The 19,696-nt window shown below is 39.5% G+C and overlaps 1 protein-coding gene across 3 annotated transcripts in view; it reads left to right on the top strand.

Moving 5' to 3' along the window:
• Positions 1–19,696, top strand: part of mRpS18A (mitochondrial ribosomal protein S18A) — a 113,091-nt gene that overhangs the window by 18,662 nt on the left and 74,733 nt on the right. For all 3 annotated transcript variants that reach the window (XR_010859085.2, XM_067139143.2, XM_067139144.2), the window contains exon 2: positions 12,171–12,310. Coding sequence is in view for 2 of the 3 variants with exons in the window: in XM_067139143.2 (XP_066995244.1) it covers positions 12,171–12,310 (140 nt within the window). In the remaining variant the exon portion in view is untranslated. The remainder of the gene's footprint in view (positions 1–12,170; positions 12,311–19,696) is intronic.

Genomic DNA, 19,696 nt, shown 5'->3' with positions numbered 1-19,696 from the left:
ATTTATGTTGACAATTGGGCTTCAGTGAGAATTGATGGTAGAATGAGTTCTTGGTTCAGGGTACTTACAGGAGTTAGACAAGGCTGTAATCTTTCACCTTTGCTGTTTGTAGTTTACATGGATCATATGCTGAAAGGTATAAAATGGCAGGGAGGGATTCAGTTAGGTATACATGTAGTAAGCAGCCTGGCCTATGCTGACGACTTGGTCTTAATGGCAGACCGTGCCGAAAGCCTGCAGTCTAACATCTTGGAACTTGAAAATAGGTGCAATGAGTATGGTATGAAAATTAGCCTCTCGAAGACTAAATTGATGTCAGTAGGTAAGAAATCCAACAGAATTGAATGTCAGATTGGTGATACAAAGCTAGAACAGGTCGATAATTTCAAGTATTTAGGTTGTGTGTTTTCCCAGGATGGTAATATAGTAAGTGAGATTGAATCAAGGTGTAGTAAAGCTAATGCAGTGAGCTCGCAGTTGCGATCAGCAGTATTCTGTAAGAAGGAAGTCAGCTCCCAGACGAAACTATCTTTACATCGGTCTGTTTTCAGACCAACTTTGCTTTATGGGAGCGAAAGCTGGGTGGACTCAGGATATCTTATTCATAAGTTAGAAGTAACAGACATGAAAGTAGCAAGAATGATTGCTGGTACAAACAGGTGGGAACAATGGCAGGAGGGTACTCGGAATGAGGAGATAAAGGCTAATTTAGGAATGAACTCGATGGATGAAGCTGTACGCATAAACCGGCTTCGGTGGTGGGGTCATGTGAGGCGAATGGAGGAGGATAGGTTACCTAGGAGAATAATGGACTCTGTTATGGAGGGTAAGAGAAGTAGAGGGAGACCAAGACGACGATGGTTAGACTCTGTTTCTAATGATTTAAAGATAAGAGGTATAGAACTAAATGAGGCCACAGCACTAGTTGCAAATCGAGGATTGTGGCGACGTTTAGTAAATTCTCAGAGGCTTGCAGACTGAATGCTGAAAGGCATAACAGTCTATAATGATAATGTATGTATGTATGTATGTTATTGGGCCTACAATACAATCATCAGTGATGTGCATTTAGGGCTGTCGCCCAGGCGACAGATTCCCTATCATTTGTTTACCAAGGTTTTTCTTAAAAACATTTTCAAAGAACTTGGAAATTTATTGAACATTTCCCTTATTTACTCCAGTCCCTTCCTCCTCGTCGTATAAATGAATATTTGACCTAATTTATCCTCTTGAATTCCAACTATCTTCATTCTCCATTCAAGCTTATTCATCTACTTAAGTCATTCTATTTCCTTGTCATTAGAAGGAAGAAGCTGTGCTGCTCGACTGAGCTCTATGTTCTTAGCTCTCAATTGAGAGATGGCGTGGAATGAGTAGCAGATGGCTTGAATGGAGTTTTTAAGAGTAGGAAAGATCATAATATGAAGTTGGAATTCAAGAAATTGGAGCAGTTGTTTTGATTATAGGAAGAGGAATCAGGGATTGGAATAATTTATCAAGGGAGATGTTCGATAAACTTCCAACTCCTTGAAATCATTGAAGGAAATAATAATAATAATAATGTTTTTTTACTTTGTCCCATTGACTACTTCTTATGGTTTTCAGTGGCAAGAAGGTGAATTTTGTCCTGCAGGTGTTCTTTATGTGCCAGTAAGTCTACAGACATGAGGCTGATGTATTTGAGCACCTTCAAATACTACCGTGCTGGGCCAAAATTGAACCTGCCAAGCTAGACTCAGAAGGCCAGCACTCACCATCTGAGCTACTCAGACCAGCTTTAGGAAAGGCTAGATAAACAAATGATACAGAATCTGCCACCTGAACAACAGCCCTAAATGAAGATCACTGATAAATGAGGATGAATGATGATGATTATTATTGGCCCATAATTTGTCAATGGAGATTTTGTTATTCATCAGACCAAATCAAGTCAAGATTTTTTTAGGTAAAGAAAGAAAATAAATCATTGCTACAACCAGCTGATACTACACATGCAGAAAATATAGAGCAGATGAAGGACATTTTGTAATTTTGACAAAAATTGCACAAATATAACGAGCTATAGCATACCAGCGCTTGATGTTATTGAGGAAGCCAGTGCTGTGAGTCCTGGATTTCATTTTCCGTGTGGTAAAACCTCTGTACATCTAATGTAAATAAAAGTTGTGAAATGTGTGAATTCTATCATAACGTGTTGTTGGAGATAAAACTGAGACAAATTCAGACATCTCTCTGTATTTTCTTCTTCGTAATATAAAGATTACAAAATACCTTGAAAAAATTTGAATGTAATTTTTTTTAAAATTTCTTTTTCTCCTTCATACCATTTTGTTTACACTCTAAGCACTATTGATATGCCTTGAATTATAATTTGAGAAACCAGTAAGGTATAGCAACAAAATCAGGGCTTTAGTTGGGAAAAATCAAGTGTCTCATGAAAGATCTCCCACACTCCCACGTAAAAAAAATTATTATTATTTCCCCCTTGTCCAGCTCCTGCCAGGTCGGGGTGTTGGCACTTTTCCGTTGCCTCTCCTTCCAGCACTTCTCTTCAGTAATTGTATTCCTGTCCAGTTTTCATTTTCTTGACAAGAGTCCATCCATCTTGCTCTAGGCCTCCTCCTTGCCCTCTTTGAGAAACACATCGATGAAATTATAAAGAAATCTTACAGACTGCTGGGGTTTGTCAAAAGGAATTGTAAAGATTTCAGTAATATTGTGTGTGTCAAAACACTGTTTTATTCCCTGGTGAGAGCCTGTCTCGAGTCTGCTTGTGAGGTGTGGCTCCCGTATCAGAAAGGCCACATACACCATCTCGAGAGAGTACAGATAAGGTTCATGAAGTGGATTAATTTTGGATTCCTGGGCATGCCACTCTCTTCAAGCATGTATGAAGAATTTGTAAACATTAAATCAATCACTACTGATCTGCATTGGTCACTCGACATTTTTCACCACCCTTCCACTGCAATTCAGGAAGTTCTTCTCAAGGGTGGATCGTCATAATTTTGTACATTATGTAAATAATCTGTAGAAAACATGTAAAGATTTATATCTGTTTGTATATTTGTATATATATTATTTAATTTAATTTGTTATTTCATTTTCTGTAACATCATCTGTAATTGGGACATCCTGTAGGCGGTAAATAAATATATTCTATTCTATCTTAGCCAACACTTGTTTTGGTATCCTTCCCTCTTGCATCCTCTTAACATGTCCAAACCATCTGAATTTATTCTTCTCGATCATATCACTCAGTTTTTCTATCCCTATTTCTTTTCTGACATGAACATTTTTTATTCTGTCTCTCCTTGTCTTCCCTACCATACTCATCAGGAACTCCATCTCACTGGCCTGAATTTTACTCTCATTTCTTGTTATCAAAGTCTAAGTGTCTGATGTATACATTAATATAGGGGTATAGTACATCTTGTAAATTATCTCTTTGCATTTCATAGGAACTTCTCTGTTCCACACCAGGTTGCTTACATTCTAGTAGAACACATTTCCTGCTTGTACCCTTCTGTTGGTGTCGTTATCCAATCTTGCATTATTATTTGATGTATTTTCAACAACCTCGAGGTTTTGTCCCCTGATACTAATAATTCCTTTCTCTTCTTGTCATCACCACTGTTTTGCTCTTCTCCACAATGATTTAAAGCCTCTAGTTGGATTTGCGCTTCTGTTGATTCTTCATATCACTGTGTTATCTGCAAACAACAATATTTTCATATCCCCTCCATATCTTGCCTTTGTTTAATCCATAATCATTATAAACGTAAGTGGAGACACTACACTTCCTTGTCTTAGTCCAGTTTGGTTTCTAAACCAATCTGTTCTTCCCATTGCAGTATGGACACAACTGGAACAATTCTTATAAATTGCTTTCACTAGTTCCCTTGATTGCCTTCCACATCCTTTTCTTACCAGGGTTTTGCACACCTTTTCTCTGTTAACACTATTGTATGCCAGATCTTTTCCATATTCCCACTGTTTTTCAATCTGTAATCCTGTGATAAATATAGGGTCTGTTGACCTGGTCTGTCAAAATCCACACAGCTCTTCTAAATTTCTTTCCACCCTTACTCTCATCCTCCTTTCTAATTAAGTTGTGTGTGAATTTATATATGATTATGCTGGATTTAGAATGTTAAACTAGTAGTATTTCTTGTCATATTCTCTTTCCCCTTGTTGTACTCTTGCTGTTGTTGGGTAATTAAGTTTTAACTGTATTATTACCTAACTGTAAGTGACCATTGCCACCAGGATATTTCCCAATTGTGATGTATTTGTTAATAATAATAATAAATTATTAGCTCCAATATTTTGTCTACCTGTGACAACAGTGTCATTTGACATTTGTCATCGTCATTTTTCGATAATTGTCACATATCTTCCTGTTACCTGTCATAAATACTGGTATTATTACACTTTTTTTTTCTATTTTGTTTTACGTCGCACCGACACCGATATGTCTTATGGCGACGATGGGACAGGAAGGGCCTAGGAATGGGAAGGAAGCAGCCGTGGCCTTAATTAAGGTACAGCCCCAGCATTTGCCTGGTGTGAAAATGGGTAACCACGGAAAACCATCTTCAGGGCTGCCGATAGTGGGATTCGAACCTACTATCTCCCGGATGCGAGCTCACAGTTGCGCTCTCCTAACTGCAGGGCCAACCAGCCCGGTATATTACACCTTTACACCAATCATAAGGTACTTGCTTTTTCCTCCATCTTGGCAGGTTCGATCCTGGCTCAGTCCGGTGGTATTTGAAGGTGCTCAAATACGACAGCCCCGTGTCGGTAGATTTACTGGCACGTAAAAGAACTCCTGCGGGACTAAATTCCGGCACCTCGGCGTCTCTGAAGACCTTAAAAAGTAGTTAGTGGGACGTAAAACAAATAACATTATTATTATTATTATTATTATTATTCTTTTTCCTCCATATAAACCTTTGCAGCCGATTTAACCATTGTAGACCAATAGGTCCTGCTCCCTTTGTCATTTTCACACATATTTCATCCACCCCCGCTGCTTTTCCTGTTTTCGTTTGTTTAACAGCCATTTCCACCTCTGTCATTGCAATATCGCTATCCATTTCTGGATCATCCTCATTTACCACTACACACTCTTCTGCATCATTTCTCACATTCAAGTTTATCAGAATAATCTTTCCACCTATTCTTTATCTACATTGGGTCTGTTTTTTACACTTCCACTCTCTTCACTTGTTTTGTGTAGATTTTTTATCTCTTACTTATTATCAATCCACACAACAACCTTTTACCACCATTTACATCCTTTTCCAACTCTTGTGTGAATCTCTCCCAACACTTTTTCTTTTCCTCATTTTCCACCTTTTTACAATTACTTTTAGTTTCCTGGTCTCACTTCATTCCTATCTCTATTCCATACTTGCCATGCTCTCTTCTTTTGTTTAACAACCTCCTTCACCTTTTCATTCTACCCAGGTGTCTCCTTTTCCTTCACTCTCGCCGAAGTCCTGCCAGAAATCTTCTCTGCACAGCTTACAAATGTGTTTTTAAATATGGTCCATTCTTCTTGTACACTTTCGGTTTCTGATATAGGGATGTCTGTTTTAATTCCTCCTGAAATTTCTCCAGGGTTCTTTTAATTTCCATACTTTTATTTTCTTCTGTATTATTTCTTTTACCTTCACAATTTTACCTATTTTCAGTTTTGCTACCAATGCTCCGTGGTCTCCATCAAACGCCTCACCTGGTAGTGCTGTTACATCCATTAACTGTTCACAATTTATTTTCTCAACCAAAAAATAATCAGTGTTTTTGTCCTTCTTTCACCCTGGCCATATCTAGTGATCTTTCTAAACCAAGTGTTACCCACAATCGTTCCATTTCTCTCACAAAAATCAGTCAACTTCTCTTCCTCACTGTTTCTCCATATCGAAATGGACCAATCTCTTCTTCATTACCAATTTTGTCATTTCCAACCTGCTCATTGAGGTCTCTCGTGACTGTCACTTCCACTTCGGTGATTACTTCCTCTAGTGTCTTCAAGAATTCCTCTATATTTTCCTCACTGTTTCCAGTTTGGGGTGCATAAACTTAGATGAAATCTTTCACTCCTTCCATCCTCAGTTGCACTCTGATTATTCTATCACTAACGTAGTCTATCCTATTCACAATTTCATCCAGGATTATGTTAACAATCACTCCTACTCCATTCTTTGCCTCAGCTCCTCCACTCCAGTATAGGGTGTACCCTCTAATCATCCTCTTCACTCACTCTCCCCTCCACTTGACCTCACTCAGTACCATCATTGCAACATTCTCCTTCTCCATAAAATCCATCAACTCTTCTGATTTTCCTGTTTGGGTCATAACATTTATTATTCCCACCTTCATAAATTTTTTAAATTTTAACAGTTTGCTTTACGTCGCACTGATGCAGATAGGTCTTATGGCGACGACTTCATAATATTAATTGTTGATTGCCAACGTATCACAGCACCCCCAGCACAAAAACTGCACGTCACTTTTAGCAGGGTACGCCCTAACCTTTTACAAGGCTGATAATTACCACCACTCATTGTATGCTATTGTTACAATGGGGTCGCCACTCCCAAAGGCATTTTAGAGCTACTGCCAGCAATTATTCGGGCCGCCCCTTACGTGTGGAACATACTCCCTTCCAGCCGGCCCTAACTTGGGAAAGGAATGCTCCTGATGAATAGTGCACTCGTACTATTCCCCAAGTACTGGGCTGCCTCTTCCGCAATCTCCACCGTTCCTAAGTCCATCTTCTCTGCTGTGGATACCGTTGAGGTAATACAAAAAAATGTGATGATATTGACTTCCATAGGGAGCCTGAAATATTTGTCCTCTATGAGTAAATTCATAATTCCATTATAAATGGTCTGTTATTGGTAATTATAAATTTTTCAGCTAACTCATTCTTGGTTGCCAGCGTTTTGCCCCAGTGTGCCAATTTGGATGCATCAGTTGGTAACTAGCACACTTACCATGATCCATGGCTTTTGTGTTTAGTGAAGGCCACTGTGTAGGCTACTTGGAGCCACAGGCAGCGCCAGTGCATTATGAGAGTCTTGGTCTCTTTTATAACAATTGATATCTGCTAGGCTATCAGATGATACAGATGTCGTTTCCCATAGGGAACCTGAAATATTTGTCCTGAATGAGTAAATTCATAATTCCAATATAAATGGTCCGTTATTGGAAATTGTATATTTTTCAGCTCCACTATATGCACTTGCCATGCATCTTGCTAGGTGTGCTAGTTACCAACTGATGAGCCCAAATTGACACACTGGGGTGAAATACTGGCAACCAAGAATGAGTTACCTGAAAATTTTATCATTTCCAAAAACGGACCGTTTGTATTGAATTTTTAAAATGTGACGTGAAGTTACCTAGCAACCGTGCAGGCTGTGATGTGACGTATTAATGGACAGCCATGTGTGAGAGGCCTCATCTCACCATACTCTAGATAACTGATTATTTCATACGTGGTAGTTTGATAGGCCCTGAGTCAATTCCCCCTTTCGATGCACTGAATCCTAGACTTGTCAACTCCAATTTCTATACAGATACCTCTCGAAAATGATTCGTTCGATGCAAATAAGTTAACCATTGTAAATTTTGGTTTCTTTTATTGAAAGGCATATTTATGATCATTTGATTTTCAAAACTGAAATTTGACATCATTTTTAAAAATTCAGTTAACAAGGAAAACAACAAGTAAAAGTGGGCTCAACAGCAGAACTTAACAACGAAGGTAGAATATACAAGGTAATCACAAATCAAAGACATTCTAGTTAGGTAACAAGCAAGCAGTAATGCTCACAGAACAATGAGTGATCCTTGAAAGAAAAAGGAGTGCATACAAAGTGGATTTTCAAGTCCCATATTACTAGGTTAGGTACATTTACATACCTAACAGAAAATTCTTGTTAAACACTCAGTAACTATATAGAATTCGTGTGTACAAGAAGCAGGGGATAGAGTCCTATAGTACAAAAGTGGCCTCAAAATCACACTACTCTCTGGGAAAAAAAGATATATTTAGAAAAGGCAAAAAATAGGAACGAGCAGTATATCTCAAAAACATAGGAAATCCCCAAAATGAAATACATAAATTAAAATAAAATACTTGGGGCACGAGTACAAAATTGAACAGGGTTTAAGCCCAAACTATGCTGCGACTAGAAGAAAAGAATGCTAAAATCGTAAACAGTCAACAGTTTTTAAAATACCTAGTCACAGTAAGAGAAAAGAAAGGAGGGTACGGAAGGTCAATCACTGCAATATCCTTGTGACATTCACAGTCAAGGTCTGATGCTTATGTATGCCCTGCATGGCTATATTAAAACTAAAACTTTCACTATTTGTCCTTTGAAAACTCAGAACTTCTCTTCATAATTTAATAATAACACACAAAGTCCGAATCTAACAGTTATATAATATCTTCATAACAATGTTTTAAAATATCTCTCTCAACCACGAGAGGTGTCATCAAGATAGCAATAGTCTTTACATTTCAGTGATACCCTACCTTATGGTGATCAGCCAGCTATTGCACAAGTCAAGTCCAGTCGCACACATAGAAAGACATACAATTAGAATTGAGGAAAGGCTCAACCTATTCAATACTAAGTATGTCGTATAAGATGTTTACAACATGTTATTTATTGTTTCTAGTACCGGTTCCGAAGCATAGTGGCGCCATCTTCAGGTAGAAGTTACAAAGTGGGCAGGGTATATAACATAAAACTGTGTACATAATACATGCAGTGCCAAGTACAAATGGTTAACAATTTTTTACATATAGAGCTAAATGAACAATGGGTAAAATAGGATGGAGTAATGTAACGCATAACAGGCATTATAGTCTAATATGGTACATTGGTGTTAAACAATAAAATTGGTCTGATGAATGAGAGTAAACATCTAGGTATATGTAATAAAACAAAACGATGAGATAAAATTGATGTCCAATCTTCTGTTAATAACAATGGAGATATATAAGTCAAGGTCCAGTGTTGTGTGTGTGGTTGGCAAGGCCATCAAATATTTGTTTATGCCCGGTTCGCCTAAAGTTGTATTGTTGAATAAGGTTGAATTTTAAATTAAAGTTATCTCAGCTCAACATAGGTAGTGAAGCCTAAAAAGAAGGAAAAAAAAGCTAAGTTAATAAAGTGGAGTGCTTGAGATAGGGTAAAGTGAATTCGTGGCCGTATGTGGTGGAATGTGGGACTCGCCTTGCTCAGCGTACTTGTTGTGTGTTGTGAGAAGAGGTGTGGACTGAATGTTAATGGGTATGAGTGAGTTGGGTGTGTGGTAGAGGGGAGATGGAAGGGGCAGGAAGAGGAGAGGGGGGGGAGGGGAAGGGATGGGAAGGCGGAGTTTAAGGCAGGTCAGGGGGATGAAGTGGTGGTGGTGGTGTGCGACGTAGGAGAGTGTTGTGCAGAGCGTAAAAGATCGATTTCTTCTTCGTGGATTTGATGCCTCTGAAGACTTTGATTAGGAAGTCGAAAAAAATATTAGGTTTTTCTGATATTTCATTGAGGTTTAGATTGGAATTGAAAAATTGGTCTAAATGAGTAAAAAAAAATTCCGTAACGTCGAGCAAAGGGCCTTTGTTTATGTCCTTGAGAATTTCTAGGTCTTGTTCTATGGTACTGAAATTATGTTTTGAATCATGGATGTGTTGGCCTATTGCCGAAAACCTATTATACTTAATGGCATTGACGTGTTCTAGGTATCTAACTTTGAAACTTCTTCCGGTCTGTCCGATGTATGAGGAAAAGCAGTTATTGCATTTGAAACGATAAACACCTGACTTTGCAAAAATATCACATTTGTTTATTGATTTGGAATTGTGTACTATTTCTATATTTCTATTGTTGGTTCTGTATGAAATTTTGATATTAAGTTTCTTAAAGATGTTAGTTACACTGTATATATTTTCATTGAAGGTGAAGGTGACATATAGTTTGGGATTCGGTCTTTCTTTGGTTAATGTTGACTTTGGTCTATGTTTACATTTGTTGATAATGCATTCTATGAATGAGGAATTATATCCGTTGTATTTAGCTATGGCACGTATAGTATTCAGTTCTTTCTTTAGATTCTCCTTAGATAACAGTATTTTTTTTTTGCTAGGGGCTTTATGTCGCACCGACACCTATAGGTCTTATGGCGACAATGGGATAGGAAAGACCTAGGAGTTGGAAGGAAGCGGCCATGGCCTTAATTAAGGTACAGCCCCAGCATTTGCCTGGTGTGAAAATGGGAAACCATGGAAAACCATCTTCAGGGCTGCCGATAGTGGGAATCGAACCTACTATCTCCCGGATGCAAGCTCACAGCCGCGCGCCTCTACGCTCATGGCCAACTCGCCCGGTAACAGTATTTTTAGTGCTAGGTCTACCATACTTAGTATTGAATAGGTTGAACCTTTCCTCAGTTCTAATTGTGAATCTCAGTTCAATACGGGAAAATGAAGTTCTTAACTTATAATCACATAGAAAGACACACATTGAGGAAATGAATTTGTCTTTGTAGCTCACTGGATAGTCGTTGATTGGGCACAGGAAGGGGTATCAACTCCGAAAATGAAATTTGTTACCATGTTTTGATAGGTTGCAGAGGTGTAAGAAGGTGCGGGCGTAAATGAGTGGACACAGAAAAGATCGAAGCATAATTTAAAAACACTAAAATTGGAAATTTTATTTCATTCCCTTTTTTTTAAACTGTAAACTTTGGTAAACAACAGCAACAAATCAGGAGCTCATTGGCTCAAATAACAGGAAAGATAAAAGTTCAGGTATACAATGATTTGTAGAAAGAGCTTGTAGCTCCAAAGTTTTCTAATCTGAATTTTACATCAGATCATTACAAACAGTTTTAGTGTCTTATCCGCTCGACAGACTGATTTACCGTTAACTATGAATAGTTAAAATTTAACAGAGGCCATAAGTGCCCATTCTATATGGCATTAGTGATCAAAAGAAAAGGTTCAAGATATCAAAGTTTTACAAAATCGTAATCACCCAAAAACCAAGGTGAATGGGATGATGATGTTGAACTTTACATTAAGAAAGCATTTTGAAACCTTCCCCTCAAGTCAGCTTTCTGAAACTATCACATGATTAAAAGAGGTCTGCCATTACCTTGAGCTGGTGGGCCTTCCAATGACGGGCAATGCTTTCCCCCTGCCTCCACTACGTACGCACTCTAAGCCTCTTGACTGGAGCGATGGAAAAGGCAATATGGCCCAGAAGCTACCAGCTTTTATAGCAGAGGGGAAGGTTCCAGAACACTCTAGGCCGAAGGCCTGTACACACCCTCAATTTCGATTGGCTAATTTAATTAATATCCAAAATTTATGATTGGCTAATAATTTCATGAAGAAGGAAGAGATAGAATGGGTGGTTATCTTAGAACACAAAAAACAATCTTATAAACGCTTCAGTTTAGGAAACTTGTAACTACTAAAATTGTCTTGAAAATTAATTGTCCATCCACCCACCAGAGGGGGCACATAAGTCGACAGTAGAGACATCTGAAGATAAAGTTCGAAACTTCTTCTGATATATAGTTCAAGGTTCACATTACAGATGGCCTTTTAAAAGGCGCTCAGTTTAAATGTACGGAGTATGTATACCTCCGGTACAAAATTCATCATGGTTAAATTATGCTCGAGAGGAAGTACTAGTGTTATGCAGTCTAGGTGTACAAGGAGCAGGCGAATTACAAGGGAGGTCATATCTCATGTCACAGATATATTCTTTGTGTGGTGGAGATGTGAATAAAGCAGTGGCTTTCCACCCAGATAGTTGAGGTGTGTATCCTGGAATATTTTAAGGTGAAAGTTTCATCTGAAATATCACATGGTATCATGAAGGGCACTTGACCAAAAGCCAAAATAAGCCGGGGTGGCTCCAGTAACCTAAGAAATAATTACAATAAGTTGGAAAAGTGTTATTCTTAATAAGAGATCATTAAAGCAAAATATATGTCTTAGTCCAAAAGAGTAGGTCTGATGAATGCATGTATAGAAAATGCATGCGTGTGTGTGTCTATTGAAAGTAGATGCAATTATCAATTTACACTTGTATTCTGTTGTGGATTTTGTTGTGTATGTAAATTTTTTCTTGTTTCAGTTCAAGAAACACGTGATGGAAATGTTCGTGTCATTGAAGGTATTAACCTTCCTTCACCTCGTGAACCTTACATGCTGAAAACAGCTGCTGAGAATGGCTCATGTCCTGTGTGCAGAACTGGTTTAGATATAAAACATACAGTAAGTTGAATGGATCAAGGAAAATGAGTCTTTTCTTTATAACTCTATTTGCGTATTGTTAGTCATTTTGTTTTGCATTTATAGTTACAGGGAAACTCCAAAAAGTTCTTCTATTACATTGATTTCTCAACAAATAAGCAAGGGAACAGGAAGGATTGCAACAACTATCAAGGTATCTCATTGATTAGTATACCAGGCAAAGTATTCACTGGCATCTTGGAAGGGAGGGTGCGATCAGTGGTTGAGAGGAAGTTGGATGAAAACCAGTGTGGTTTCAGACCACAGAGAGGCTGTCAGGATTAGATTTTCAGTATGCGCCAGGTAATTGAAAAATGCTACGAGAAGAATAGGCAGTTGTGTTTATGTTTTGTAGATCTAGAGAAAGCATATGACAGGGTACCGAGGGAAAAGGTATTCGCCATACTTGGGGACTATGGAATTAAAGGTAGATTATTAAAATCAATCAAAGGCATTTATGTTGACAATTGGGCTTCAGTGAGAATTGATGGTAGAATGAGTTCTTGGTTCAGGGTACTTACAGGGGTTAGAAAAGGCTGTAATCTTTCAGCTTTGCTGTTCGTAGTTTACATGGATCATCTGCTGAAAGGAATAAAATGGCAGGGAGTGATTCAGTTAGGTGGAAATGTAGTAAGCAGTCTGGCCTATGCTGACAACTTGGTCTTAATGGCAGATTGTGCCGAAAGCCTGCAGTCTAATATCTTGGAACTTGAAAATAGGTGCAATGAGTATGGTATGAAAATCAGCCTCTCGAAGACTAAATTGATGTCATTAGGTAAGAAATTCAACAGAATTGAATGTCAGATTGGTGATACAAAGCTAGAACAGGTCGATAATTTCAAGTATTTAGGTTGTATGTTCTCCCAGGATGGTAATATAGTAAGTGAGATTGAATCAAGGTGTCGTAAAGCTAATGCAGTGAGCTCGCAGTTGCGATCAACAGTATTCTGTAGGAAGGAAGTCAGCTCCCAAACGAAACTATCGCCGGACTGAGTGGCTCAGATGGATAAGGTGCTGGCCTTCTGACCCCAACTTGGCAGGTTCGATCCTGGCTCAGTCCGGTGGTATTGGAAGGTGCTCAAATACGTCAGCCTCATGTCGGTAGATTTACTGGCACGTAAAAGAACTCCTGTGGGACTAAATTCCGGCACCTCAGCATCTCCGAAAACCGTAAAAGAGTAGTTAGTGGGACGTAAAACAAATAACATTATTATTATTATTTAACGAAACTATCTTTACATTGGTCTGTTTTCAGACCAACTTTGCTTTACAGGAGCGAAAGCTGGGTGGACTCAGGATATCTTATTCATAAGTCAGAAGTAACAGACATGAAAGTAGCGAGAATGATTGCTGGTACAAACAGGTGGGAACAATGGCAGGAGGGTACTCGGAATGAGGTTATAAAGGCTAATTTAGGAATGAACTCGATGGATGAAGCTGTACGCATAAAGTCTCTAAATGGTAAAGGAAGACTTACAGATAAAAATATCGATGAACTTCGGCATTATTATGGAATGACAATAAGAAACAACATGATTGAAAAGAGGAGTGTGTTATTAAACTAATGATTCTGCTGATCAACATTTTACCTGCAAAACGCTGTGTTAGAGCTGTTTTCACTGTACGCCTTAACCTACATCGTAGTAAGAGGTACCGCCCGATAGTCCGTCATTTTCGGTAATCCGGCACCGGGCCGGTCCCGATCGTCCCGGACTATCGGACTTCTACTGTATTCCTGAAAGTAACGAAAGTGACAGCAAAGTACGAGGTGCCTCGGAAGTAATTGAAAATTCCGATAACCGGAGTGATGTTCAAGTTGGTGCAGGTTATATTATTATTGGCAGTACGCCAATATTTGAGGAAACCAGTAATGGGATAAGTGTGAACTGTTGATATTTGTGTAGATTGTTATAAATACTTTGATCACAAACTCACAAAAAAAAAAAGGAAAATGCCCTAAGAAAACTAAGATAAACTGTAGGTTTGAAGTTTGTTAAAATAACTCAATATCCGTTTCAAGAAAAAAATTGCCTTTTACTTAGCTTTTGAAATGAAAAGTGAAGAATTGTCAGGGAAAACGTAAGAACATGCCTGTGTGTTGCAGAATATTATATTTCAGCAATAAATTATCCATCAGAAATTCTTTTCTTAGAGCAAATTATTTCAACAATTCTCTTTGTTCAAAACAGTTATAATTGTGCTTTTTGATAGTTTAGAAATCGTGGAAATTTTTAACCCATTCACATACCATTTAATTCAACTTATTTATGCCTTGGTGTACCATTTATTTTCCTTACTTCACATGATATTATCACTGACACTGGAAAAGCATATTTACAGAAACCTAATGGGAGGAAATATTCAAACAATTGTCAGTTGCACTTTGTAAAGTCTTTATGTGTGTGGTAGATCATAAAACATTCATCTACGTGGAGCGCCACCTTGCACCGGTGGCATTCAAATGAAGATTCCTTCCTCAGACCCCGTGTCACACAGACTTTGCATCTCTGTGACGGGATAACCTTCTTCGTTGTTGGGGGTATTTTGGTTGGAAAGTGTCCCCAGTGCCTTCCCTGAAGTCTCAATGGTGTATTCCCAGGGCTTGGGCGCCCTCGTTTTGGATAGTCAGGCAAGGTCACACTTGCCAACAGCTGTTTGGCCAAATTGATCCGGAAGCTGGTAAAGCCTACTCGCTTCTTGTCAGGGTTGAGGAGGCGATGAATGATGCTGGAATTAAGAAGTGTCATGTCTAGTATGTAGAAGTATATTTTTTTGTATCCTTTTACATACTTCCTCATCAAGGGGAATGATGCGAGTCTCTGGTCATGAGAATCAACACCACCCATTCCGCAGTTGTAGTCAACAACAAGAGTGGGTCTGAACTTCTTCTTGCCATCATACTTCACCACTTCAAGGTAATCTGGCCTGCTATGTTGCGTAGAAAGCATGTGCACCACTTTCTTGTCCATCCATTTCACAGCCAAAACCCCATTACTGGAAACGAAGGTGAGTTCCCCCTTTTTCAGCTTTGTGCTGCTAAGTTCCTTGGACATGAACTTCCTATTTGGCCTCACTGTACCAACAGCATAAGTCTTATTATCCAGAAGATTTCTGAATAATGTTGGTGAACTGTACCAGTTGTCCATGTACAGCGTTCTCCAACAACCCAAAAGCTCTCCGCACATTTCCATAACTACTTTTTCACTTGAAAGTAATCCCACTGTAGTTACTTCACTGCCATTCTCCTTCCCAGTATAAATTCTGAAGTTCCAACAGTACCCATTATCAGATGCACACACCTTGTATATTTTTATGCCAAACCTGGCTCTCTTTGATGGGTTATATTGTACATATGAAAGCCTACCTTTGAACTTCATCAGACTTTCATCTATAGACACTTTTTCTCCAAGCATATAGACCTTTTGAAATCTATCTAAAAGTAAATCAAGCACAGGCCTTACTTTCTTAAGTTTATCACCAGCAGTTTCAGGGGCATCACTGGAAAAGTGGAGGAATTTATTTATAGATTTGAACCTCTTGAAAGGCATGGTTTCTCCAAAAATTGGAGTCTCCATAACCCTGCGCTTAGACCAATTGTCTTGGAGTGAGGGCTTCTTATTTTGTGATGATAAGATGCACAGAGCAAAATGTGCCTTCATTTCATCCACAGATACAGGAAACCAGTGTTCCTTTTCATATGATATTACCCTATTTGTATCCTCGGCAGCAGATACAAGACATTTACTTGCATAAGCATTTGTATCTTTTGTTAGATGTTCCCAAAAGTCTGCTGTTAGAAATTCGTTCACAACTTGCAGTTCATTAGGGCGTTGTCCTAGGCGCCTTTGAACAACACTGTTTATTTCACCAGTTGCGATGCATGAATGATACTCTGGAGTATTACTTACGTGCTCCCAGTTCCATTCCGTATCGAGTGAAAGATGATTAGAAGCCGTTGGTGTAGCATCAGATGTAGGCCTAAAATTCAGTGTTACATTTGACGACAAAACAGCACTTTGTTCACACCTACCAGCACTCACGTCGCTGTCACACGAACTACTTTCACTACATTCACTTCCACTAAATTCTTCATCGCTTATTTCAATATCAATGTCACTATCTTCTAAAAATTCCCTTATAATCTCTTCGTCACTCAACTTCGAGGCAGCCATGATTTCGCTTACGATGAGGTTGCTAAGCTACAGGTTATTCTTTCCACGGAATAACTGTACAGACGAATTTATCGAATACATCGATGGAATAAAACAGTGCTTCCTTCTGTCAATAGTTTACCTTACTAATATCAAATCCTTTCATAAAGGAAACCGGCTTGGAGCGGGTCCGGAAATTAACACTACGCGCGGACGGAGAGATCCGTCTTTGTACCGGAGTGCGATCGAGAGCCTGGACGGATAGATCCGTCAAAGTACGTCAAGTGGTAAAAATTATTTCTGACATCTTCATGTAGACGAATCTTTCAGCTTTCTATTTGTGTATAATATTGATTTATTGGGATTAATATGAGTTTACAGGCATGGTTTTATTTTCAAAGTGTGTATTGAAAAAAATAACTGCAGCATTTCTAGGGTTAAGGAGGTCCTTAACGATGAAGAAAAATATTAAAATAAAATAATTAAAATTAGAAATCTTAAAAAAAAAAAAGCAAATAAATTTGTGCAGTGATAAGCAACAAGATTGGAAGGAAGAAAAATTAAACATAGGCCTACATACCATTTAATTACGAATTCTTAGGAATTAACAGTGGGTATATACACTGACTGACAGAGCAAATGCAACACCAAGAAGGAGTGGTTCGAAAGGGATGAAAGTTGGGGAAAAAACAGAGACGGCACGGACGAATATTTGATGTTTATTTCAAACCGATATGCAGGTTACACAATGCGCACGGCATCGACTCAGTAGGATGTAGGACCACCGCGAGCGGCGATGCACGCAGAAACACGTCGAGGTACAGAGTCAATAAGAGTGCGGATGGTGTCCTGAGGGATGGTTCTCCATTCTCTGTCAACCATTTGCCACAGTTGGTCGTCCGTACGAGGCTGGGGCAGAGTTTGCAAACGGCGTCCAATGAGATCCCACACGTGTTCGATTGGTGAGAGATCCGGAGAGTACGCTGGCCACAGAAGCATCTGTGCGAGCAGTGTGTGGGCGGGCATTATCCTGCTGAAACAGAGCATTGGGCAGCCCCTGAAGGTACGGGCGTGCCACCGGCCGCAGCACATGCTGCACGTAGCGGTGGGCATTTAAAGTGCCTTGAATACGCACTAGAGGTGACGTGGAATCATACGCAATAGCGCCCCAAACTATGATGCCGCGTTGTCTAGCGGTAGGGCGCTCCACAGTTACTGCCGGATTTGACCTTTCTCCACGCTGACGCCACACTCGTCTGCGGTGACTATCACTGACAGAACAGAAGCGTGACTCATCGGAGAACACGACGTTCCGCCATTCCCTCATCCAAGTCGCTCTAGCCCGGCACCATGCCAGGCGTGCACGTCTATCCTGTGGAGTCAATGGTAGTCTTCTGAGCGGACGCCGGGAGTGCAGGCCTCCTTCAACCAATCGACGGGAAATTGTTCTGGTTGACATTGGAACAGCCAGGGTGTCTTGCACATGCTGAAGAATGGCGGTTGACATGGCGTGCGGGGCTGCCACCGCTTGGCGGCGGATGCGCCGATCCTCGCGTGCTGACGTCACTCGGGCTGCGCCTGGACCCCTCGCACGTGCCACATGTCCCTGCGCCAACCATCTTCGCCACAGGCGCTGCACCGTGGACACATCCCTATGGGTATCGGCTGCGATTTGACGAAGCGACCAACCTGCCCTTCTCAGCCCGATCACCATACCCCTCGTAAAGTCGTCTGTCTGCTGGAAATGCCTCCGTTGACGGTGGCCTGGCATTCTTAGCTATACACGTGTCCTGTGGCACACGACAACACGTTCTACAATGACTGTCGGCTGAGAAATCACGGTACGAAGTGGGCCATTTGCCAGCGCCGTGTCCCATTTATCGTTCGCTACGTGCGCAGCACAGCGGCGCATTTCACATCATGAGCATACCTCAGTGACGTCAGTCTACCCTGCAATTGGCATAAAAGTTCTGACCACTCCTTCTTGGTGTTGCATTTGCTCTGTCAGTCAGTGTATATAAATACACAAGAGTCGCAACACGTCAATTGAGGAAAAGACTCATCAACCAACAGATCCCGGTTGGATAGCGGATATATATTATATGCTTCCATTTGATGGCACTCACTAATATCAACAGTACAAAATAACAACTAAGCCTCCAAAAACCAATTACAACCAACATCAAGTTTTATGAGGAAGTCAACCCAAAGAAGATATTTTAAGAGACATTAATAATACATAAGAGGTTCATTTGTCAACATTTTATAAGAGTAATTTTAGGAAATTTGTATATTATTTTATCATCCGTTTTAATTTAAATATCCACTGAACATAACTTCAAACATGTATGGATAAAATATATTGTATTGACCAGGAGGATTTAGTAAACATTTATTTTGTGAAAGAAAAAAATAATAAGGTGAGTCGTAAGTACTTAAAGAGCAATTTCTTTTTTGTAAACGCAGGTTACGTGAACCAATAATATTGCTCAAATTTCATTATTATAAATCTTAACTTGGCCGATAGATGGTACAACTTAGCAGTGGACTATTAGCAACTCTTAAAGCGACCAATAGATGCCTTGGAGTGTCTTCATTGTTTGTTTGCTTCGGTATACAGCCAATTGCGCCAGCACATTTAAGTGTGTCACGTGATGCTAACAAGTCAGTCATTTTATATTAATACAGAGACTCGATTTTTGCTCTTCCACAAACTCAAACTGCAGGAATCCAGAAGCAAACATTAAGAAAGTTTAAGTATAATAGTACTTGCAGGCGATAATATAGATGAAGGCAGGTTCATTGAACTGTGCGTTTTATTCTAACAGTAATTTTTCCAGAAACCTCAACCGCCAGGAGGAAAACTGTTGAACAAGTGCAAAAACGTTGTAAATATGACTATAAATACCTGGAACTGGGATTTACTGTGTTGAATGTTGGATATGATGAGAAGTCCCAGTATGTGTTGTGTGGTGATGTTTTATCAGACGAGTGTATGAAACCATAGAAATGTAAACGGCATCTCCAAACCATGTATGGCATTGCAGCTGACAAGCCAATCAACTACATTCGCAGTAAACTCGCTGAACTTCATGAAATGAAAATATTCACAAATAGTGGTACAGGAGGCAAGAAAAATGTAGTTTTAGCATCATATCAAGTGTTTCTATTAACTGCAAAGCATGGCCAAGCATGTACCGTATGAGAGAAGCTAGTA

The sequence above is a fragment of the Anabrus simplex genome, chromosome 2 (genome assembly GCF_040414725.1).
Source record: "Anabrus simplex isolate iqAnaSimp1 chromosome 2, ASM4041472v1, whole genome shotgun sequence".
Taxonomy (NCBI): Eukaryota; Metazoa; Arthropoda; class Insecta; order Orthoptera; family Tettigoniidae; genus Anabrus; species Anabrus simplex.
This window is presented reverse-complemented; position numbering and strand designations above follow the sequence as displayed.